The sequence below is a fragment of the Rattus norvegicus genome, chromosome 10 (genome assembly GCF_036323735.1).
Source record: "Rattus norvegicus strain BN/NHsdMcwi chromosome 10, GRCr8, whole genome shotgun sequence".
Taxonomy (NCBI): Eukaryota; Metazoa; Chordata; class Mammalia; order Rodentia; family Muridae; genus Rattus; species Rattus norvegicus.
Genome location: NC_086028.1, coordinates 1,029,850 through 1,055,000, shown reverse-complemented (window position 1 = coordinate 1,055,000; position 25,151 = coordinate 1,029,850). Strand labels below are relative to the sequence as shown.

The 25,151-nt window shown below is 46.5% G+C and overlaps 1 protein-coding gene and 1 pseudogene across 14 annotated transcripts in view; one reads left to right on the top strand and one right to left on the bottom strand.

Moving 5' to 3' along the window:
* The window catches only part of Abcc1 (ATP binding cassette subfamily C member 1), a 140,391-nt gene that overhangs the window by 107,431 nt on the left and 7,809 nt on the right, over positions 1-25,151 (top strand). For 7 of the 14 annotated variants that reach the window (XM_063268401.1, XM_063268404.1, XM_063268402.1 and 4 more), the window contains 11 exons: positions 776-908; positions 1,533-1,743; positions 2,751-3,061; positions 6,769-6,968; positions 7,920-8,046; positions 8,796-8,897; positions 9,535-9,681; positions 12,175-12,333; positions 13,577-13,743; positions 14,781-14,975; positions 15,469-18,771. In XM_063268401.1, the coding sequence (XP_063124471.1) occupies positions 776-908; positions 1,533-1,743; positions 2,751-3,061; positions 6,769-6,968; positions 7,920-8,046; positions 8,796-8,897; positions 9,535-9,681; positions 12,175-12,333; positions 13,577-13,743; positions 14,781-14,975; positions 15,469-15,577 (1,861 nt within the window). In that variant the 3' untranslated portion in view covers positions 15,578-18,771. Of the gene's footprint in view, positions 1-775; positions 909-1,532; positions 1,744-2,750; positions 3,062-6,768; positions 6,969-7,919; positions 8,047-8,795; positions 8,898-9,534; positions 9,682-12,174; positions 12,334-13,576; positions 13,744-14,780; positions 14,976-15,468; positions 18,772-23,080; positions 23,197-25,151 lie in introns of those variants that run through there. The other 7 variants (XM_063268399.1, XM_039085194.2, XM_063268407.1 and 4 more) reach the window with 3 other exon arrangements.
* On the bottom strand, positions 15,573-18,537 carry Aurka-ps1 (aurora kinase A, pseudogene 1; annotated as a pseudogene).

The window sequence follows — 25,151 nt, the reverse complement described above, 5'->3', positions numbered from 1 at the left end:
GAATTGTTTGTTTCTACTTCTGAACACTCCCCTCCCCCACCCCTCCTCCCTCCCTTCAGCGCGTGCATACACGCGTGCACGCGCGCACACACACACACACACACACACACACACACACACACACACACGATCTGTATCTTCGGGTAACTGATCCAGGGCCTGACTTGTTGGATTTTGTGAGCCAGCATATGATCACAGACAGTCACACTGCTTTAGGAACTAGGTACATTTGTTGGCCTACAGTCTCCTGGGCTCTAGCTTGCTGCTAGCCTGTTCCAATTCACATGAAACAGACAGAGGTTTACTAGTTCTGCAGCTCTGGATATGACCAGCTCAGATTTCAGCCAGTGCTCAGAGGCTCTGAGCCAGTGACCCTAAGCTCTATCTATACTGCTTTGAGAAGACTTTGGTTTAGTTTGAGATTTTTATTTTTGGGGGGCAGGGTCTTATGTATCCCAAGATGGCCTTGGACTGGATAGTTAGCTAAGGATGGATTTGAATGCCCTATCCTTTTCCTTCTATCTCCTTGATGCTGGGATTACAGGTATGTGCCACTGTGCCTACTTTATGCAGTACTAGAGTTTGAACTCAGAGCTTCATGCATTCTACCAACTGAGCTACATGAAAGATTTGTTCCCACACTCTTCACATGCACCACAGCAGGCCCCATTCATGACATATACATCCCTGTCCCTGGAAACACGGGGGCACAAGTATGTGTGTGCTTGTAGTCCCTAAGGTTCTTTGACTGACACCCTGCTCTCCTTGGTAACAGGCATCTCAGCAACTCTTCTTCCCACAGTGTGGTTACTAACCAGCAGCACAGCAGCACAGCCGAGCTGCAGAAGTCTGGAGTTAAGGAGGAGACTTGGAAGCTGATGGAAGCAGACAAGGCCCAGACAGGGCAGGTGAGTGAGGCATAATGCAGAATGATTTGCTTGGAATGTCAGTCTCACAGCTAACCTTTCAGGGTCCAAGGTCACAGACACTAGGTGACTTTAGTTGGAGTTGGCGTCTGAGCTGCTGAATCCATTTTGGTACTACATGACTACCTGGCTTGAGCAGCTTGGACTATTGAATGGGACCATCCCAGTTGTAGGGCAGCTGCAACCCCTTCAGCATTTTTGTCACTTTCCCAAGTGCGTTGAGCTCTCTCGTATCTCAGGGCCTTTACACCTGGAAGGTCACACGCTCCCTGCCTGCTTTCCATTCCCAGCTGGGAAACTCTTAACATCACTTCCTCAGGGCAAATCTCCCCAGTACCGCCTCACTCACCCGGGCACTTGCATGGTGTTCTCTGCCTCTTATGGACCTTCTGTGCTTTCTTGGTTTAGTGGGTGATTGATGACAGAGCCTGTTCACGTGCTTGACTGGAAGCTCTGTGGGAGGCAGAAAGCCTGACTTTGACATTGCTGCCTGATATCATTGATTAACGGGATGGTAGGGAACAGGGTCTGGGAACAGGAGGGTGGGCTGGGCTGAGGAATTACTCAGGAATAGCTAACCTTATGCTAATACTCTACCGGTCCTAGGTGAAGCTTTCCGTGTACTGGAACTACATGAAGGCCATTGGCCTCTGCATCTCCTTCTTGAGTATCTTCCTTTTCCTGTGCAATCATGTATCTGCACTGGCTTCTAACTATTGGCTGAGTCTCTGGACAGATGACCGCCCTGCTGTCAATGGGACTCAGGAGAACAGGAATTTTCGACTAAGTGTCTATGGGGCCTTGGGCATCTTGCAAGGTATGGTTGAGATTGCTTCATTTGTAACTTCATAACTGAGTCTCCAAGTCCTCAGAGAATTTACATCCCCAAACTGAGTCAGACCAGATGGATAGAACCTGTCACAAGGTAGACCCTGAAATGCTTACTGAATTCATGCCCACCCTCTCTCCCTCCCAGTCTTTTCTTCAAAGAGTCTCACAGCTCAAGCCACATGGCTAATTGCTGGTTGAACTGGCATTAAATGAAGCAGCTCAGAGTGTGTGATCTTGCTGTAGGTGTGTGTGTGCTCATAAACCTGCTTTTTACACGTCTTTCCCCTATTGTTGATTCCCTTATGTGGACAGTAAGGGAATCTTTTCACTTTGTGTGCTTCTCCTATATCCAGGCATGCTGGGAAAGCACTTAGTGATGGATATGGCTTGGAGCTGAGTGTCACTGTCCCCATTTTATAGATGAGGTAACATGGGAGGACCAGCTGACAAAGTTGGCAGCACCAGCTCCAGAGCCCCTCCTTTCCTTTGTTCCTGGTGAAAGAGGTTCTGGTAGAAGTCCCAGAAAGAATTCTGTGGGCTGTGGACTGTCGAGTGTGGGCTGTTTGGAGGAACCACAGATAGATGTTGTCTGGTCTCTGAGGTAGCTTGGGAACAAGCTCTCAGAAGATCAGGTGTGATGACTTAAGTTTCTCTATTTATAATTCCCCTACCCCCACAGAGCTAGGAACTGCTGTAGCCTTTATATTATATTTGAGAAAAAACAAAGAATATAGAGGATGTGGCATTTCCCCAGGTTTACACAGCATTAGCATCTGCTATTAGAGCTATGTTGCCCGTACAGTAACCTCCAGCTGTGGGAAATGGTTTGAATTTTAGTTTATTAAAATTAAAGGAAAATTCAGTTTTTCAGAAACCCCAGCACAGGGCATAGTACACAACGAGGGCCACTGTCACTGACTTGTTGAGACCCCTAAGACCACCCTGCAGATCACTCGCCTGTGTTTCACGCTTACATCTCTATTGCTATTCTAGGTGTGGCAGTATTTGGCTATTCCATGGCTGTGTCCATTGGGGGCATCTTTGCCTCCCGTCGCCTGCACCTAGACCTGCTACAGAATGTCCTGCGATCACCCATGAGTTTCTTTGAGCGTACACCCAGTGGGAACCTAGTGAACCGATTCTCCAAGGAGTTGGACACAGTGGACTCCATGATCCCGCAGGTCATCAAGATGTTCATGGGTTCACTCTTCAGTGTCATTGGAGCTGTCATCATCATCCTACTGGCTACGCCCATTGCCGCAGTCATCATCCCACCCTTGGGTCTGGTTTACTTCTTTGTGCAGGTGAGCCTCAGATGCTCCTTGTCTCCCTATATTCTGCAGGGCTGATGAGAGTGTGGCCGTGGCACTCAGCTCTGCTCCTGTCTGCTGTGAATACTTAAGTGGGCTGATTTTAGCTTGCAGTAGCTAGGTGTGCTCTCTTTCTCATCAGTGTTACTCTTTTGAGTTATGTATTGGAGGAAAGCTCACAGCTATCGAGGCAGTTGTTAATAGACTGAAATACAAAATTCTACAGTGGTGACAGGAAAGACAGCAACCTCATCAGGAGGTGGATGTTGATGCTCACAGCAAATTAGGACACAGCCCCTTTTGAGGCTGGTGTAGTCCTATGGGTCAGTCAACACCCCAGGTTATTCTTGCTGCCACTAACACCTTCCTTTTTGTTTAGATCTGCTTTGCTGTCTTCACATAAATCTTCAATCTTTAAGTTGATTTCATGGTCCAAATGCTCATCATATCTGTCATGTGTGTAGCTCAGATCCTGATATTAACAAAAGGGAACAGAAAATGGACCTATGGCCACTGGATCAGAATTTAAGTCATTCAGTCATCAAGTGTAGTTGTGTGACCACTACTGTTTACAAGTGAGGGCATGGGGCATTTTGGTTTTCAGCTACCAGTTTCCTCCAGGAGAAGAGCAGCTGTTCTGGTTCATGCCTAATCTCCTCTGTAGAAACCATTTTTCCTTTGCATATGTGTACTTCCTTGGGTCATGTCTGTGTAGATTACATATTCAGGTGACAGGTGAATGGGTAGAGACTCAGCTGTCAGAGCCAAGAGCAGGAGGACCCTGAGCTTTAACTGAAGCATAGTCATTCATAAGGTTGGGCGTTGAGATTGTTGGGGAATGATGGCAATGTAAACACTTGGTGGCACTTGCTTATCTTCCCAGTACGCAGGGAACTGAGGCAGGAGGATGGAGAGTTCAAAGCTACATAGCAAGACATTGTGTCAAAAACAAAACAAAAATTAAAAATACCAAATAGTGGATTTTTGTCACATAGGGTTTGGGGACCTTGGTACTGCCATCCCATACCTGGGCCCCATCACATTGCAGGTCAATGATGTTACCATAAAGAAAGATCAAATTGTAGGGGAAAGGTCCATTTCCTGGACCTCTCTGTGGCTTCTTTAAATCATTGCCAGCTGTTTACTAGAATATCTTGACTACATTTACCAAAATGTGGTAAATGGCCTCATGGCTGCCTGGAAAGCTTCCTGAGGGCTCCAGTTCAGAGCAGGCACAGTGTAGCACTAGAAACCAGAAATGGTATGTCCTTAGGGACCTATGAGGAGTAATGTGCTTACCTTGCAAGCATGGAGACACCTGAGTTTGCTCCCTAGAAAAAGCCAAGCCTGGGCTGTCATGATGCTGCCAATCCAGGCGAAGCAGGCACACATGGTGGAAATGAGAGCTGTCTTCATCACATTGCCTCCGGCCTCCATGCGGGCTGTGTAGCATGAAGCTCTGCCCTCCAACAATAAGTCAGTGTAAAGTAAAAAAATGAAAGAAAGGTAGGTAAAGTGTGTTTATGATCCAGTGCTGGAGAGGCAGAGACAGAACAGTTCCTGGGGTTCATGAGCCAGACAGTCTAGCAAATCAGCGAGTTCTAGGTTCAGTGGGGGAGCCTGCCTCAGAAACCAAGGTGCAAAAGAGATCAAGGAAGATACATTGACTCCTGGCCTCTACACACAGTAACATGCAGACATAGAAATAAATAGCTTGTATTACAGTTGTGGATGTCAAAGGACAATGTTGATAGTCAATTCTCTCTTTCCATCTTGGAATGTGATTTAAGAATAAGGTTTATGAAGCAAGAGCTGAGCCAATCCCTACCTGCTGAGCAATTTCATCACCCTGCTTTTAAAATTATAAAAAAAGTATTCTGACTGGCAGTTTGAATGAGAATGTGTCCCATAGGCTCAAGTGTTTGAACACTTGGCATTCAGTTGGTGGCACTATTTGGTTAGGGTTAGGAGGTATAGCCTTGCTGGAAGGTTTTAAAAGCCACATGTACCATTCCCAGTTTGTTCTCATGCTTCATGCTTAGGGTTCAAGATGTGTGTTCTCAGCTGGTCTTGCCACCAAGGTTGGTACTTGTCATGATGTCCTGATATGATAAGGCACAAGGAGACAAGAGTTCGTCAATCTCTGAACATGCAAAATGGGGTTAAAAAAAAAAAAAAAAAGCCTACCAGGCCTTAGCCCTTATATACTATACAGGTGTGTTGTATGTGAGCTTGACACAGGGTGAAGTCATCTGAGAGGAGGAAGCCTAAATTGAGAAAATGCCTCCTTAAGACTGGGCTGTATGTAAGCCTGTAAGGCATTTTCTTATACAGTGATTGTTGGGTGAGGGCCTATCCTATTATTGGTGGTGCTATCCCTGGGTTGGTGGTCCTGGGTTCTAAAAGAAAGCAAGCTGTGCAAGCCATAGGAACAAACTAGAAAGCAACAATCCTCCTGGCCTCTGCATCAGCTCCTGCCTCCAGGTTCCTGCTCTATTAGAATTCCTGCCTTCATTGCCCCTCAATCCCCCACCCCAAACAGGGTTTCTCTGTACAGCTCTGCCTGTCCTGAAATTTGCTCTGTAGCCCAGAGATCAGTCTGCTTTTGCCTCCAGAGTGCTGGGATTAAAGGCATGTGCAACTACTGCCCAGTATGCCCTCACTGTTGTTGATGATGAACTGTTAATATGGAACTGTGAGTGAAATAAACCTTTTTCTCCCCAAGTTGGTTTTTGTCATGGTGTTTCATCACAACAATAGTTACCCTAATTAATGCAATAGGCAACTGAGTAAAGCTAGGAACAGCAGAAGTGACCCTCCCCAAGGAAGAGCACACCATTTGGTTGTCCAGTGCCTAAGGGTCAGCCCTGAAAGCATGCTTACAGGTAGCATTATTTGTACTCAAACAGGTTATATTTAGGTGTGTGTGAGCACATGTTTGCATACATACACTTATATGCATGCAATAATGATTAATGAAAGGCCATGAATTTGAAAGAGAACAGGGATGGGCAAATATATGGAGTTGCCATCATGTGAGGCTGCTGACACAGGCAGTTGCTCCTTTTGGTTTAGTGGATTTCATAAGTTTCATGCTTGTTGACATGTATGTTTGTGTGACATATGAATGTGTATACATGAAAACAGTGGGACTCTCACAGAAGAGCCCATGACTCTTAATCTGTTTTCCTCACAGCCCACTGTGCCAAATGGCTTCCGTGTTGTTTCAGTACAGAAGAAACAAAAGCTAAAAGTACAGTGATTTGGCCAGGTTTCTGTGATAGTAGAAAATGAAGATTAAAGAGTTCTGGCAGTTACAAAGCCTGCTCCTAAAACTGTCCTATTAGGAGAGCAAAGCCCCAAGCATTTAGAGGACTTCTGAGAGGTCAGCCAGTTTGGAGGTTGGTTCAGGTCCATCTTGCTGCTTCTTAGCCATGGACCCAAAGCGGTCACTTGGCTTTGTTGTCTTTACCTAAAAGCAAGAAAGAGCATTGCCTGGGTTTATTGGTGGCAGGCAGGACACCTAGTGTCACTGATATTACTATCCTACAGTTCACCAGGTAAGCAGTGTATATTCAGAGTTTTGGTCCCTGGAGGTTATGAGCCATATCTAATTTCTCTCAGTTATACACCAGGAGGATGGAATGAGGGGTCAGCACGGATTATGTCTCTCTCCTATGGATTATGTCTCTCTCCTACAGAGGTTCTATGTGGCCTCCTCTCGACAGCTGAAGCGCCTGGAGTCTGTCAGTCGTTCCCCTGTGTACTCACACTTCAATGAGACCTTGCTGGGGGTCAGTGTCATCCGTGCCTTTGAGGAACAGGAGCGCTTCATTCGCCAAAGTGACCTGAAAGTAGATGAGAACCAGAAGGCCTACTACCCCAGCATTGTGGCCAACAGGTGGGTGTAGTGGTGAGTAGAATAGAGGAAACTAGCTGAGCGCCCAGTCCCTCAGCTTCCATTTTTTTCTGGGAGAGAAATGGAAACATAAGAGTCATCAAAGTATCATGGTGACACATACCTGCAGGAAGATTACCATGAGTTTGAAGTGGCCATGATTACCTAGCAAATTGTAGGACAGCTAGGCTGTTAAATGAGACCTTGTCTACAAAGTAAAGCAATCTAGGATCTGGAAAGATGGCTTGGTAGCTAAAATTGCTTACTGTGCAAGTATGAGCACCCACATTTGTATCTCCGCATAACCTTGGCATTGTGAGGTGCAGATGGGGGTGGTCTCAAGAGCTCAGTGTCCAACTTTGGAATTAGCACCTTGTTTCTTCTTCATGTTGAAGTCTTTCTCTTGCCAAGGGACTGATTTTATTTATTTTATCATTATTGTTAGTATTATTTTGTGGTGATTACTCTCAAAACTAGGGCCTTTTGCATGTGGGCCAGTGATCCACCACTGAGCTCTGTCCCTTGTCCCAAAATACTTATTTGCAAATAGCAGTGCCTCCTACAGTTAGTTGATGGCATCTTGGGAGTCTCCAGAAAATTTTTGATTTTAATGATTTCTTAAGAAAAAGGCAGTCTTCCTAAAGAAAAATTTGAGATTCCAGGGTAGGGATTGTTTCTGGAGAATTCTGTTGACTAAAATGGGACTAACCTGGTCAAACCAGACTCATGAAGAGTTGTTGACTTCAAATCCCACAGTCCCTTGGTGTGCTCTCTTGCCCCCATCCAGCATCCAGTTCTTACATCTTGGGTTCATGGTACCCAGAAAGTCTTTTTTTAGAAGTGCTGGGGACTTAGCTCAGCTAGCAGAAGGGCTCAGCTCTATCTGTGAGCTTGATCTGGGCACCTGGCCGTCTGAAACATTCCTGTAGATCTCCTTTATGTATCTCCTTATAGGTGGCTTGCTGTGCGCCTGGAGTGTGTGGGCAACTGCATTGTGCTGTTTGCTGCCCTTTTCGCAGTCATCTCCCGGCATAGCCTCAGTGCTGGCTTGGTGGGTCTCTCTGTGTCTTACTCACTGCAGGTAAATGGCTCTTTTCTTGGGCTGAATGGTCTCCTCCTGGCAACCAGATTTTGAGGTCCTGGACCTTGGCTTTGGGTACCTGCAAGGTGGGGAAAGGAGAGGACTTGAATGGAGTTTAAAGGGGGTTGGGGATTTGGCTCAGTGGCAGAGTGCTTGCCTAGGAAGCGCAAGGCCCTGGGTTCGGTCCCCAGCTCCGAAAAAAAAGAACAAAAAAAAAAAAAAAAGAATGGAGTTTAAAGGCATAGAGTCTGGTGATTACAGCATGGGAATTCTGACACATGGCTACAGTTTTTATCAGTCTTTCTCTGGAAGAACAGGCTCTTAACTACTGAGCCATCTCTCTGGCCTCTTCCTTCCCTCTCTTGTTTCTGTTCTTTCTTCCTTTCCCTTTTCTGCCTTCCTTCCAGAAGGGTGTGCCACAGTGCACATGTGTAGGCCACAGAAGCACTCTGTAGCATCAGTTCTCTTCTTGCACCCTTACTGTTCTGGAGGTAGAACTCAGGTCACCTGGCTGGCTCACCAAGTACTTTGAATTATCTCATATCTCCTGACTTTTTTCTGATAACTTGTGTGGACCATGTATTACCTTGGAAGGTGTGATCCCTAAGAGGTGCATAGTGTCCACTCTGGGTGATGGCTCTGTGTGGGTTACTGATTTCTGTGTTTGTTTGAATGATATCATGATGGATAATTAATAAAAATGAAGGCACTTCCGCCAAGAGACCCCACATGGTTCTCTTCACTGGCAGATAACTGCATACTTGAACTGGCTAGTTCGAATGTCCTCTGAGATGGAGACCAACATTGTGGCAGTGGAGAGACTGAAGGAATATTCTGAAACGGAGAAGGAGGTAAGCTAGGACCTCAGCCTGGTCCCTTGATCTTGACCTTTCAGACACCTCTTAGATGTCCTCTACCTATTTGGAAGGTGAGCCTTCTAGGCCCTCTTGGGATTGTTCTGTTTTAACACTTACTTAGAACTACCTTGTTTTAGAGGAAAAAGATCATTCACATGTCCTGTTTTCCCCAAGATACCAAGTATCCCAAGGCTGTCAGAGCCTGTGAGCTGTGTCACTTATTAAGGAGCTTTTCCCTTGTCATTCTTTCCTTCAGTGATGTCACAGAGAAAGTCCTAATGCTGGTTGTTGCTCGAGGCTCATGACCTTATTATTAATTAAGATGGTTTCCCCACAACTGCCAAGTAAACTGCCACATTCTCTCTCACAGCCTTTGGCAGGCAACTCTTCTTGCCAAAGCTGTTTGCTCTGGAGGTTTACAGGGACTCTTGTTATGGGCTATTAAATTGTAATTAAGTTCCTTCTATGTAGAAATTTTCTTCTTAAGTTGAAGAAATGAGTTGATTAGAATTGTTAGAGGGAGCTGAGGAGATAGTTCAGTGGTTAAGCGTATGATGTCTGAGTTCGCATCCCCAGAGTTGAGGATGGCAGCTTGCACTTGCTGATTCCTCTTATTCCTCTTGTGATCCAGGCTTCTTGGCAAATCCAAGAGACAGCTCCACCCAGCACCTGGCCCCATTCAGGCCGTGTAGAGTTCCGGGATTACTGCTTGAGGTATCGAGAAGACTTGGACTTGGTTCTCAAGCACATAAATGTCACCATTGAGGGTGGAGAAAAGGTGGGTGTGTGCCATCCCCCATCCTTATAGTCAAAGGAGTAAGGATAAAAGGGTGCCATCTCTATTCCTATTGTCTTAAGGTCTACCATGAACCCCCATAATTTACTCCATATATACAGCCATGTCTAGTTGATACATTACCTAGTGCCAAGAAAATGTTAGGAAAATAGCGGTGCATCACTTAGGGTTAAAAGTCGATGTATGGTATTACATGCAGATGCTAAACCTGAAAAACAAACCAAACCAAAAATCCCCAAATCAAAACAACAACAGACAACCTAGTCATGACTTCCATGACTAAAGGTACATCCCACCAAGCTTGGTGGCCTGAATTGATTCTCAGAATCCTGTCATTAGTCGCAGCTCATACTGTGAGACTAAGGGACTTTTAGCAGGTGGAATCAAGGAAATAAAAGATGCTGAGTGTATAGGTGATTCTGCCTGGATGGGAGGATATCCTGGGGCTCGGAAGCCCAGGAACCACACAGCTCTGAGAGGAAGCCTCCTAAGCAGAGTATTACAGTTCCCAGGGGAGGGTCTCCCCAGCTGAGCTGAGGAGCTGAGGAACCTTGACCCCACTCCTTCTCTTTGCCTCTTCTCTTTGTTGCTTCTTTCTTCTTCTGATGAGAGAGTCACACCAAGCAGAAAATCTCATGAAACAGATTTATTGGAGGATCCAGGGTGTGGAGGGACAAGTCCAGGGATGGCTGTCTTCTGCTCCCAGGAGCAGATGGCAGGGAATTGGACAAAGAGACAGTGCTTATATATTTATAAAGGATTTCTTAGGGGGCAGTACTTCTCAGGGCAGAGATTTCCAATTTCCAGAGTGAAGATTGGTGAGATTTCAAGTCCTGAGTGGGGGTGGGGTGGGGTAGGGGTTGGATATATAAGGACATTGTGAGTTTCCTACTTAGAGATTGGTGGATTTTTTTTTCACCCCCATTTCCATTTCCCCTACATTGGGACCATGGAATAGGGTGGGAAGTCCTTCCTGGCTGCAGCCAGCTTTTTCTGAGGTGCCATCTTTGGTGGGGCTGCTGGGGTGGGGGAGGTTGGAGAGGAGGTGTTGCCACTGTGGACAGCTCCTGCGTGATAGCTCCTGCAGTGGTGTTTTACTAAAGTATATGCAGAGTCAGGAAAGAAGGTGTTTCTATTATGGACAGTTTCTTAACGGTAGCTCCTGCTGAGGTAAAAAGGGAGGTGTGCCACCGTGGACATCTCCTGTAGCTCCTGTGCCTTGTAGGTTGAGAAAATGTGGTGGTGCTGCCATTTTGACAGGAGCCACCATTTTGAACAGCTTCTGTGGGACATTTTACTGGGGTGGCCCTTGGCTGGGGCAGGAAGGAGGGGCTTGCCACCACTTTGGTAGCTTTTGTGGCACAGTGATTTTTGTGGTGTGCCACTCAGGAACTACAGAATGTATTAAATGGGTGGCACCATGGCCTGCCTGCTAAAGGACAAGGCCCATAAACCTGCAGATCTGTTTTGGGGAAACATTTATATAAACTATAAATACTAAAAAGTCCATGATATTTCATGTAATGGTCCCTCTGCTTTTCTTGGACAGTTAGCACATGTAGAACCAGGCTTCTTCTCAGAGACACCCTCCAGTTCACCCCAGTTTCTCCTATGTGGTCCATGTGCTTGTGTGATCCCTTTAAGGCATTGGAATTTGTAAACTCTAGAGTAGTAAGGCAATGTCACCATCACCAGGGTGAGTAGACATAAGGGTGTAAGAAATTGTTGAGATTTTCAGAACTTTTTATGGTTCCAAGCTATTTCTAGAAGATATTCCAGACTGTGACCTATAGAATTTTCTCAGAAACTTGGTCAGGGATCACCCCAGCCATTTTGTATTGTGTACATGTTGATTTTTTAGACTGTTCAATCCACATGGGTCAGAGTATTCTGTTCTCATGAGATAGTCTCTGAGTCTTTATGCATTATAGGAATTCATGCATAGGGCTAGCGTAACTGTTGGAGGGGGAGGGAACCTATCTCAAGTCCCAATATAAAACATAGGAGAAAGAAGAGTTACTGAAAATTGGAACTGTCAGCCATTGACCAGTAACTATAGTGCCCAGGTCATATCAAAGAAGTTCAAGGGCTGTGCTTGAATCTGAGGGGTTATCATGGCTCAGTCCTATCAGATGAAAGAAGACCTGTGTGGGAAACAACTCATTATTTTCTGACTATTATAACTGAATGTAACATAATTCAACTAAACATTCCTCTGTCTGTACCCCATCCCTTTGGGCATTTTTACTGACTTATAAAAGTCAGTAAAAGGCTTTTGCCTTTTGGAGGCTTTTGCCTTTGGAAGCCTCCAAAGCAAAGGGCAGTTTTTTTCAACTTTTTTTTTCACGGTAGCTCCTGGAGAAGGTGGTAGCTGGATCAACCAGATGACCTCCCAGCTCTGACCCAGACCCCTGCTGGGGAAGAGATTGAGTCTACAGCATTCCTACCTCACCACAGCCCCTTTCTGTATTGCAGGTTGGTATTGTGGGTCGTACAGGAGCTGGGAAATCATCTCTCACCCTGGGTTTGTTCCGGATCAATGAGTCTGCAGAAGGGGAGATCATCATTGATGGGATAAACATTGCTAAGATTGGCCTGCACAACCTGCGCTTCAAGATCACCATCATTCCACAGGTAAGTGAGGCTGGTGGGTCCTGTACCCTGAAGCCACATGCTCTGCCTCCGTAGACTAAACCAACTGGAAGTGGGGATGGTGTTTTTACATTCATATACTCATCGAGAGGAAGGGAACAGAGCATGTATGTGAAGGTCAGGACAGTTTGCAGGAGTTGTTTTTCTCCTTTTACATGTAGATTCTGAGAATCAAATTCAGGTCATCAAGCTTGGTGGGATGTGCCTTTAGTCATGGAGACCATGGCTAGGTTTTGTGTTTTTCATGTTTAGCCATCTGCATGGAATACCAGTCATAGATTTTCATCCCTAAATGCACATCTATTTTCCCAGCCTTTTCTTGGCATTAGTTAGTATGTCATCTAGACATGGCTGTGTACAGGAGCTGTGAGTAGGTTATGTGAAAATACTGTATCATTTCATACAGAGAACCAGAGCATCTATGGATTTTGGTGGTGGTAGGCTCAGTAAGACACTGTCTTCTGCCAGTGTGTGAATCTGGAGCTGAGCTACAGATGATTTCTAAGCCAATCCCTATGGGTATCAATTCCCTAATGTGTTGCTTGTGCTTAGGATTCTCTTTAAGTTTCTCTGAGAGTCTCTTTTGGAGGTAGGTTGAGTGATTAGTTCTTTTTCTATAGCTCTGATGAAATACCACTGCTAAAAGCAACATAGAGGGTTTGCATGCTGAAAATTTGGAGAAATTTTGTAAAAGTACTAGTTTTAGTTCAGTTATCCCAGGGGTTCTCAGACATTTTCTGTTGTAAAAATCCCCCAGCGTTCATGCTTTGGAGGCCTCTAAAAGCTCTGTCTGCTCCGGTGTATATATCGCATGCCCTCATCTCTGAGCGTCCCTTGCTCAGTGTGGTGTGGTTGTCATCTCCTCTTAGTTACTTTTCTGATCGCTGTAACAAAATACCTGGCAGAATCAACTTGTATGAAGAGAGGTTTATTTTGGTTCATAGTATCACAGGATTGCTGTCCATCCTAGTAGGGAAAACATGGTCATGCGGTAGGATATGTGTGGTGATGGCTTCTCCATGTCAAGGAAACAGGAATTAGCCAGAATCAAAGTCAAGTGTATCCTTGAGAGGTTTGCCTCAGCAAACTACTTCTTCCAGCCAGGCTCCACCTCCTTGCATCCCAGAATAACACCACCAACTGGGGAACAAGTGCTCAAAGCATCCATCTGTGGGGAACCTCCAGATCTAAACTCTTGTATGTGCCATCTACTGTTTTTGCATAGGATCCTGTTTTGTTCTCGGGTTCCCTCCGCATGAACCTGGACCCTTTCAGTCAGTATTCTGATGAAGAAGTCTGGATGGCTCTGGAGCTTGCTCACCTGAAGGGCTTTGTGTCAGCCTTGCCTGACAAGCTGAACCATGAGTGTGCAGAAGGTGGAGAGAATCTGAGGTAAGTAGGCAAACATGAACTGTTTGTGGAAAGATTCTACCCACTTGCTCTATCCATCATCATGGAAACCAGCTCCTATCCTGTTTCAGTGCTAGGATGGTCAACCAGTGGCTGTGTTGCTTATCTTGGCTGGGGCAGGGTTTGGGGGTGCTTTTGACCATTGGCTGATCTACTTGTCCTCAGTGAATATTCTCAATGTCCATTCCCATGTCAAGATTCTACTGGCCAGAATACAGCAAATACATAGGCGAATGCCATCATTAAACCACTGAACTGAGAACAGGACCCCCGTTGAAGGAATCTTAGAAAGAACTGAAAGAGCTTGAAGGAGCTTGAGACCCCATATGAACAACAATGCCAACCAACAGAGCTTCCAGGGACTAAGCCACTACCCAAAGACTATACATGGACTGACCCTGGACTCTGACCTCATAGGTAGCAATGAATAGCCTAGTAAGAGCACCAGTGGAAGGGGAAGCCCTTGGTCCTGCCAAGACTGAACCCCCAGTGAACGTGATTGTTGGGGAGAAGGCGGTAATGGGGGGAGGATGGGGAGGGGAAGACCCATAGAGAAGAGGAGGGGAAAGGGCTAGGGGGATGTTGGCCCGGAAACTGGGAAAGGGAATAACAATCGAAATGTAAGTAAAAAATACCCAAGTTAATGAAGATGAAAAAAAAAGATTCTACTGGCCATTCATTGGCCAATATCCCATTGGCTGAGTCCAGCCAGTGCTAAGGCCTCTGTAGCAGAGCCCCCTTTGCTGTCTTTGTCACCCACACTGAATGGAGCTGGTACTTTGAATATCACTTTTGAGCCTTTTGTTGGGAATGCTCCTAAGCTCGTTTCCTGCTCACCAGGAAATAACCAGGTATAACAATTGATTAGTAATATCCATCCTATGTATGGATATGGGGATTGGCCTTGTTCTTCTGCCCAAAGCCCACCCCAAGACTATCTGCCAGCCTTCTTCGCCTGAAGCCTAATTCAGGATCAGGGTAGTTTGAGCCCCTCTCTCTGAGTTTTTCTCCATTCCTAGTGTGGGGCAGCGACAGCTTGTGTGCCTGGCCCGGGCTTTGCTGAGGAAGACAAAGATTCTAGTGTTGGACGAGGCTACAGCAGCTGTGGATCTGGAGACAGATGACCTTATTCAGTCCACCATCCGGACGCAGTTTGAAGACAGTACTGTGCTCACTATTGCTCATCGGCTGAATACCATAATGGACTATACAAGGTGAGGCCCTCGGAGTGGATCTGTGGGCTTGCAGGGTTAATCCTGTTTCTGTCCGTCTGTCCGTCCGTCCGTCCGTCCATCCATCCATCCATCCATCACCATCCATCCTTATGCTCAGGGGCATTCCCAGTTGGTGGAACTCTTCTGTCACAGGAAGAACAGGTTATCAAACATTCATATACATGAGATACCTGATGTGGGCTCCATATTATTCTTGACTCTGGGGTCCCCTGTCAGACAAGGCATATGGACCATCTTAAGGACCAGGGCACTTACTTAAGAGAGAGAGACAACGATCACAGCAACAAATGCTGATTTCAAAGAGAGATATGTGCTAGGTGCAAGTGATAACAAGGAGGTGGGAAGGCAGGTACCAGCTAACCCCATCTCTCCAGCCTCTAGAGTTTATAATAGTTCTTGCAGAGCAAGCAACTCACAGATATCAGTTGCATCTCCTTACATAACGCTAACATCTGTGTCCCTCCCCATGCAGGGTGATTGTCCTGGACAAAGGAGAAATTCGGGAGTGTGGTGCACCCTCTGAGCTCCTGCAGCAAAGAGGCGTCTTCTATAGCATGGCCAAGGATGCTGGCTTGGTGTGAACTGATCTCTGGCATATCTGATGAGGACTGCAGGGCCAGGATCCCAGTGTCCAGGCATGAGCCAGCAACCCTGGAAACCTACACTCCCCAGAGAAAAACCAAAAATTGAAAGAAAACCAAACTAAAAGGAAGCAAAACACATAAAGCATCAGTCACAGTTTGCCCCAGCCTGGATCTGACCTCGAAGAAGCCTGAAGACAGATGTGCCCCACTTCAAACACGTCTGGCTTCTGGCACCACTTGTGAGGCTCCCTGAAAGTTCACCCATGCTCCTGCTGTATCCCAAAGCAAGGCCATGAGCAGCCAAACACACTAGTGACCAAACACAAGCCACTGCCTCATGCCTCTTCAGCCACATTTATAGAGGCCAAGCCAGAGCCTCTCCTGGCCCTGCCAGCTCTTCTGTCTCCTACAGTCCTGTTGGTGACAGAAGAGTGTATCTTGCCTTCAGGTCTTGCAGTTGAAAGCATGGAAACCAAAACAAACAAACAAAAAAGAGAGAAAGAAAGAAAACTCCTAAAAATCCTGTCCCTGTTATGTCAGTGATGTCCCCTTCCTGCCATCTGGTCTTCACACACTCTGACACCGTTCCCTACATTCAGCAGTGTTCACAGTATGAGCTGTAGACACAGCTTTGTGAAGGGACCTGGTCAAACAGGCTTAGAACCAGGCCAGGCAACACTCCCTTCACAAGGACTTCTACCCTGCCCCTGCTTTCCGTTTCTTTCTGTCTGTAGGTGGAGAGGGCTCATGCCTCACATAACATATGAATAGTTATAAGCAGCAAAAGTCAAGAGCAGGAGGGATGAACTGGCAAGAATCTGGTATCAAAGACTGCCAGAGTCTCCTATAGGACAAGAAGAGAACCATTCACAAATATCAATGATTTCTACCCCCTACTTTTGAGCATTGTTTCTGGAAGAAAGATAGTCCCAAGAATTTGATGTCTAGGAAGGAGGTACTATACTAGATTCAGGAAGCGGCCATGCCCAGCTCTGTACTTGATCCTCAGTCTGAATACTTCAAAGTGGTTCTCTAGGTGTGTGGGTTACAGACCAAAGAGAGACCCCCATGGGCAGCAAGAACTTGATTCCAGCCACAGTTCATACTTGCTATGAATTTTGGCTCTGATTTTGGTCCCAGAGAAGTGGGTGGCGATATATATATATATTTGATGTTATACATATATATTTAACAAGTTTGCATACATGACAGAACAACATAAAATATAGCCTTTAACATCCAGAAACACCTGAGTCAGGTCCCAAGACAGGTTGAGCACAGGCTCTATAACAGTGGTTGGGGATCTGAACCCCACATAGGCTTCAGGAGGCTTAATTAAGACAGGAGGGCCTTGAATGGGTGTCTCTTTAAGAAAAACAGTCTACACAAATCTTTATTTTGACACTAAAAGATTACATATCCATTCCAACAGCTTTTCCTGTCCTGGCGACCCAATAAGTTACACACTGGCACTTGGAGGCTAATACGCAGGTGATCACTGGTAACTTCCCACGGAGACTCCCAGAAGGACACCTTGGGGCATAGGCTGGGGGGACAGCTGCAGTGGAACCTTCCTTCCAGATTACTACATCAGAAAAAGCAGCATGGTTCTTGGGGGCTGGGCAACAGGTGGGACTTCCTGGATCCAAGGCCAAGGTCTAGTTGCTCAGCAAGGCACTCTGAGGGCAGCGATGATGGTTCCGGTGCCTTCAATGGGGCCTTTCTCACAGTTGCACAATGCCCATGGCTCCAGATTCCCTAAGATTATTTGCTAGTTGCCTCTTTGCTACTGTGGCCAGTTGGAGGTTTTGAGGAATTAGCTTTGATCCAAGGGTACTCAAGGACTTCTGCTAATGTTAGCCTTTGGCTTGAGTTGTGTTTTAACTGTCATGAAATGAGGTCCCTGGCTCCCTCTGTCACAAAGTCAGGGAATGTGAATTCAACCCGTGATATCCTTCTGTAGGTCTCCTGATAAGTGTGTGTCTCAAAGGTATCCCCTCAAAGGTATCCCCACTAGGAATTCATAGCAGAGCACACCCAGGCTCCAGAGATCCACCTCCTCATCATGCATCTGCCCTTCAATCATCTCCGGGGGCAGGTAGTCCACGGTGCAGTACAGCGTGGGTCTCCTGGAAGATGGAGCATGCGCAGACCACCCGAAGTCTGCGAGCTTCAACTCCCCATTTGAGCCAAGCAGCGGGTTCTCTGGCTTGATGTCTCTGTGGATGACTCTCTTTGAATGGCACTAGGACAAAGCATTCGCCAACTCCGTGATGTAGGTAGCTATTCTCTGCTCGTCAAACTTGGAGAGTTTTTGAAGCTCTCTATACACTGTTCCAAGGGGCGCATATTCTAGAATTAGATAAACTCTGGTGGCGTCATGGGAATACCCATACAACCCGAGGATGTTGGGGTGCCGCAGGTGGGACTGGATCTCCACTTCTCTCCGAAGCTGGTGCTCCACACCTGCTTCTCCAGCTGTACTTTAAACAGCATCTTCAGAGCCAGGATGAACTTGCTTTGCTTCTCCCTCGCCAAATAGACATTTCCAAACTTCCCTTTTCCTAGTGGGCGGCCAATGTCAAAATCTTCCAAAGTCCACTCCCTTCTTTTTGAGTCTTCAGTTTTCTGGATGGATGTCTGTTCCTTTTCAGAATTTCCCGAGGCTGCAGGCTGTGGCTGCTCACTCTTCTGGGGGGTTACTTAGCCGGGACACAGGTCGAGGAACGCTGGCAGCTGGCAACTGCTTTAGCACTGACTTCTGACCTGCGACAGGTTTCTGTGCTTGTGGAGGGACACGCTGGGAGTTGGAAGGACACAGGACCCACTGGGCCTGGCCACTGCTCGCTGATCCTGGGTGCTGAGAAGGAATCTGCTCAGTCACCAAGACTCGTTTCGGACCGAAGGGAACTGTGGTCTTAACAGGCCTGGAGACAGTTTTCTTTACATCTGTCCATGTCACCCCGGTGCCACTCAACCTTCGGTTTGCAGCATCCAGGCTCGTCCTCACCAGCCCGGTCCCCTTCCGACTCACAGGCAGGAACCCGCTTTATATTTATTTTTTATAAGTTAATACCATCCTTTCACTTTAAAGGACCCAGATTTCTCCTGAGAGTTTCTGTAATGACACTGGAAATGTCACTATTTGATAATAATTTGCAGTAAAGAAAAATATTTTACTTCTTTCTAAACCACTTTATTTGTTATTGGGGGGTGGGGCACAAGGACTCCAACCTCTACTCTGGAAGACCCAGGCCAGGACAGCTGTGATACTGGAGAGGTGGCTGCACAGTTGATGCTTCCTCCTTTCACAGAGGTCTAAAGTTCAGTTCTCAGCACTGTGTTCAGTATCTTACAACTGCCTATATCTCTAGCTCCAAGGGGCCAGTGCCCCTTTCTGGGCAAATTAAACATAAAAACAAGATGGGGGAAGCCAAGGTTAAGAGCTGCCCAGATCTGGCAGTGAGTCGGAATGGCAAAGTACACAAATGTCTAGGCTTGAGTCCTGCTGTCATTCTTTTTCTTGGACATGTAACCCTAGGCAAGCTGTGTGCCTCAGTCACAAGTGTCCCAAAAACTTCTTTGTAGTGGGTGGAGCTGATTTGTTATGACATTGCTTAAGATCTTGGGAAATGGGGCTGGCAAGATGGCTCAGTTGGTAAAGCATTTGCCATCTGGTGCAGGGGAACCTGCATTCCAATCTTCAACAAAAACGCCAGGTGTAACATTACATGCATACAAGCCCCTGCACTGGGGAGGAAACAGGAGCGATTTTGGGGTTCTCTAGAGAGCCAGCCTAGCCAAGTCACTGAGCTCCTTGTTCAGTGAGAGCATAAGGTAGGAGCTAGAGCAGTGGCTCACTGGTTAGGAATGCATGATGCACCTGCAGAGGACCCAGGTTCAGTCCCTTGCACCCATATTAGACGACTCAGAACTATCTGTAACTTGAGTTTCCAGCCTCTAAGCTCACCTGCAGTCATGTGCATATAAACACAAACCTACACACATTCACAAAACAAATAAAATGAATAAGAGAAAAGAGACTGAAGAGACAGCTCAGTGGTTAGAGCATTAGCTCTTCTTCCAGAGGATCTGGGTTCAATTCCCAGCACCTATATGGCAGCTCACAACTCATAAGTGTCTGTAACGCCAGTTTCTTCTGATCATTGTGCACAGAATCATATGCAGACAAAATGCCCATACACATAAAATAACTTTTTTTATATATTTTTTTAAAGATTTATTTTTATGAGTCTTCAAACACACTAGAAGAGGGCATCAGATCCCATTACAGATGGTTGTGAGCCACCATGTGGTTGCTGGGAATTGAACTCAGGACCTCTGGAAGAGCAGTCAGTGCTCTTAACCGCTGAGCCATCTCTCCAGCCCATAAAATAACTTTTTAAAAGGTAGAGAAAAATACCAAGCAGCCTCTGGGCTACAGGTGCACACAAAATGGACACAGGTTTGACAGCTCTAAAGAGTTGGGCTCTTCTCCAGAGTAAAAACCAAATTCATTGTGTCTTTCCACTGGGTCCCCTAGTGGAAGATCAGAGAATGTGGATGACGATCAGCTTCTCTTCCATTTCTAAAACTGGAGGGGACAAGTGTCCCCTCACAGTCCATTGTCAAAGTCAGCTGTGTGCTTAGCCACAACCAAAATACAAAGGAAATAGGGGAGTAAACTGCTCACAGGATGTTTTCTCCATGGCTTCACCCATGGTTTGGAAGTGGGGAAGTGAGACTGAGTGCTGGCTTTCCAAGTTGGTCTAGGTGAGTATGGGTAGTGAAGAATGTCCCCCAGAGAGAGCAGCAAACTGTGGACCACACCCCAAGACCATGCTCTAGGCACATGTATACTGCCATTGCTGTCCCTCACTGAAACCATAGGTCTGCCTCAGACAAAGCAGTGGAGTTAGGGATCCCTGACCATTAGACTCAGCACTATCTGGGCCCAGTTGATTTGGCTTGGACCTTACATGCAGGGTATGTTTCCGAGCCTCAGTCTCAGGTCAGATCTTCAACAGTCTTCAGTGATCACTGAGGGAAGAGCTGGGATAGGGCACTGGGTTCTGGGGTCAAGTTTAATTTGCTCTCCCAGGGCCTGCCCTTAGCCATTCCACCCAGCCACACTATCTTCTGCCCAGAAGCCATACCAACTCCACGAATACATAAGTCGATACATCCTCGTGTTCTCTCCCAGGTCCTGTTCAAACCAACTTTGTTTCATGGGCCTCTGCTGTGTTTTCTTCAGGCTCAGTGTAATCTAGAGCACCTCCTGCAGCTCCCACACAGAGCCTAGGCCCATTGCTACTAGGGCCTTTTGAATGTGACCTATCTAGAAACTGTAGATGGTGCTATGGTGCCAGAGGTCAGTTCCTGGGCCCCAAGACCACTTGCCATCAGAATGGTTGTATTATCTAATACTGCCTGTCCCTGGTTCCCTCGGTCAATATGTATTGAGTGTCTTTGTTTTGCACTGTGCAAAGTTCTGGAGGCACACTAAACCTATAACTTCTTAAACAAATCTCTTACTTCAAGAAGGAAAGGAAGCTTGTCCCTAGCCTCTGCCTTTGAGGAAGGAATCTAGAAAGGAATTCAGTTCTGGGCATGTGCTGAGGATGTTGGATTGTTGGAAAGGTGGGCTTCTGGGCAGAGATTGGTATTAAAATTCTCTGGCCTCAGTTTTCTGTCAAAGGGATTTAGTGACTGTCAGTATAGCCTTAAAGAGAAGTGGGAAGGAAGGGATGGTGCCTACCTTGGGCTGAGTTGCCTGAATGGTTATGCTACCTGCATTTACATCCATGCCTGGCACACAGGTGTAGCTGTGGTCAGGAAGACAACTCTGGTGTAGCTGAGACACCGTCAGTGCCAATCCAGGAGGTGGCTCGATGTTTGCCCTGCATAGCTTCCATGCCCAGCATCACAGAAAAGAAAGAAAAGAAAAGGGCCTAGAGTGACATCTAGAGGCTGTGGCTTGCTGGGGCTGATGCCTGTTCCTGCCACCAGGTGGGGCCTGTAGCAGGAGAGCTTGGCTTGAGGGATTAATGGCTAACCACCCTACTGACTTACCTGGTGTTGTCATGTGCCGAATACCCTATGGCCCAGGCTCTATTCCTAGATCAATGTGAGCTGGACATACAGACAAAGCAGCCTCTGCCTGAGTCCAAGCATTGGAGTGGCAGACTAAGTGTTGTGGTGCCCCATTTCTGCTTCTTCCAGAGCAGAATTGACAACAGGACTGTACCTGAGTGGTTAGAATCCCAAGAGCAAGTTTCCCCTTGGTCACTAGGCATCACTTTCTAGTTTCAGTTTTTTCTTCTGTACAACAAAGGCAGCCACGGTGATGAGGCTCTGAATGAACTCATGGTCATCCCCACAAAAGGGGATCAATCTGGGATGAAGGGGAGCCCTAAAAGCCCTGTTTCAGAGTGGGCCATCAGAAAAACCTCAGGATGGGTGGGGTAAAGCAGGTGCTGTATCCTAGAAGCAGGTTTGAGTCCTTTCCTGATCCCAACATAGTAATTGCCTATGTATTAGTGAGTAGGGCAGATAAGACCAGTGATTGGATCCAGGGACCATATGTATGTGAGAATTGCTTTGCCACAGTGACAGAGGAACATTTCTAAGTAGAACCCAGGGATACTGTTCAACATACTTAGTATGTACAGGACCCACCAGCCCTGAACTGCAGCCAACAGTGGCCATGATGTAACAGTGATCAATCAAGGTGAGTAGAGTGGGACAAGCCTATTATTCCAGCACTCTAGATGCTGAGACAGGAGGAACTCGAGTTTGCCCAGCCTGGGCAACATAGTGAGAGACTCACAATTTTACAAATATAAATAGATATAGAACTGAATCCTGAGCTGGGGATGTATTGCAGTTGGTAGAGTGCTTATGTAGCATGCATAATACCTTGGATTTGAGCCCCATAATTATGTTGTGGTAAGACAGGCCTGTAATACCAGCACTTGGGAGTTGGAGGTAGGAACATCTGAAATTCAAGGCCATCCTCAACTACAAAGAGAGTTTAGGGCCAGCCTGGGCTTCGTGAAACCTTGTCTCACAAAATGGCATCAAAAAGCATTGGATTCACACAAGACACAAGCAATAGAGGATATGTAAGTGTGTTCGGTCTCAGTGTACCATTTGAACTTGTCCTAGAGTTGGACATCCCTGAAACAAACCTGGCAGAGGGCTGTGGGTTCTCTCTGTGTGATTTCTTAAAATTGCATGTGAAATCTAAAATGACCTCAAAATACGGGGAGTTGGTGAATGCGCACACCATCAACCAAGGTTCAGAGCAGACAACTTGATTGGCCTGGGGTGGGTGTGGACTTAAAGTAGACAGCTAGGGCTGAGAGTCACTGTCCACTTTGGTTGTAGGGTGAGCATGGATGTGCAGGCCTTGTTCAGATCAATCTGGACATGCTGGGTTCTTCCAGGTCTGGTATTAATCAATAATCTGTTACTTTCTCTGTCATTTTCCACCTGTAGAGGAATCTAGATTGGGCACCTTGTGGCACATTGAAGGCCCCTGGGTCTCTGTCATCTACCGCCACTGCAGGATCTATGTCTCGCTCCAAGGGGGCTGTCAAAGAGTCCCAACCCAGGTGAGTCGTGACTCCTGGGCTAGCCTGTAAAACAGACCTTTCTGGGCCAGAAGGTGGGCTGGAATGCTATTCTCTGTCATCTATCTATGACCTGCAAGGAAGAGAGATGTGGAACAGTTCTTGGGATAAAAGCTGAGGGCTTTATGAGTTGAGAGCTCAGGTCTGCTCTAAATATGCTCCCTCAATTTTCTGGACAGCTTCCTGACCCTTAGCTTCCTGCAACCAAATTCCTTCCCCTGGGGCCTTGGTTATTCCCCCTGCACAGTGGGCACTTTGTAATTCATCCCAGGACATTTTCAGATGAACAAATTATTTGTGATGGCCCTGTGCATCACTGTCAGGCAGAACACCTTACCTGGCACAGTCTGTCACAGAGCAAAGGCATTACTATGCACTTAAATGAGTGGCCAAAGACTTCCTTCATCTGCATCTTTGTCCATGGCTCTATGAGGCAGTGCCCTCATACAGTATAAAGACCTGGGTTTTTTAGAGAAGAGCACATACCAGGCATGAAAGCTGCATCTGACCCATGCTGTGAATAAACTGCAGGTAGATGTCATCAGTTAGATTATCCTTTTCTACAAGCAGGCTCTGGGGGGCCACTGCTGATGGTGCTTGTGTGTGTTGTCACCACCATGAGGACCAAAGTCCCCAGGGCTTGGGGAATTTGATTTCTGTTGTCTTGCTGTAGGTTGACTGTAGGCAAATCATTCACGTAGGTGCCATTATTTCCCAACCTGTAAAACCTTGCTTTTCTCCCTTCCTCCCTTCCTTCCTTCCTTCCTTCCTTCCTTCCTTCCTTCCTTCCTTCCTTCCTCCCTCCCTCCCTCCCTCCCTCCCTCCCTCCCTCCCTCCCTCCCTTCCTTCCTTCCTTCCTTCCTTCCTTCCTTTCTTCCTTCCTTCCTTCTGCATGTGTACTGTGCACATGTGTGTGGACACACACCTTCAGGTACATGTCACCAGAGGCTGATATCAGATGTCTTCCTCAATCATTTTTCCAGTTAATAGCAGGGTCTCTCCTCGAGTGCAGATCCAGCTGTTTCAACTAGTCTAGCTAGCTAGTTTGTCCCAGAGATCTGTCTCTGACTCCTGAACACTATGATTATAGTCAACTGCTACACCCACTGACATTTACATGGGTGATTGTCTTCATCTCACTCTTGCACAGCAAGCACTTATCTGCTGAGCATCACCCCAACTCCTGATTTCTAGTCCTCTCCTATAGCCTCCAGCCAACATGTTAAGTGTTTATGTAGATATCAGCCACAAAGGTTAATAACGTTACCTTTTTGTTTTGTTTCAGACCAGGTACTTAGCTCTGGCTGGCCAGGCACAGACTACGTAGACCATTCCTTGCATTCAAATATCTGCTTTCCTCCTGAGTCTGGTCTTAAGGTATCAGACACAGTGCTGCCTCCTCCTCTTCCTCCCCCTCCTCTTTTCCTTTTCTTCTTTTCTTGTGTCTCACTGTATAGTTCAGACTGGCTTCAGACTTGGAATCTTTCTGCCTCCGTTTCTTGAGTTCTGGGATCACAAGCCTGTCCCACCAGACCAAGCTATGCATTAGGCTACTTCACAGTGCTAAGTAATATTCAGGAAAGGCTATGGGCCAACCCATAGGCACTGTAGTGCAGTGGTGGGACACTTACTCAGCATGCGCAAGCCCTTTGGTTAACTGCCCTGTACTGAAAAATGTAAGTATGATGATAAAATTTATGTTATGTGTATTTCTTGCTTAAAATATTTTAGCAAAAGACATTACTGGAGATATTGCTCAGTGAGCAAAATGTCTGGTATATACACATGAGAACCCAAGTTCTGATCCCCAACATCACAAAAAAAGCTGGGCACAATGGCATGCACCTGTTATCCCAACTCTGGAGAAGCAGAGACAGAAGGATCCCTGGGGCTTATTGGCCAACCAGTCTAGAAGAATCAATGATCCTCAGGTCCTG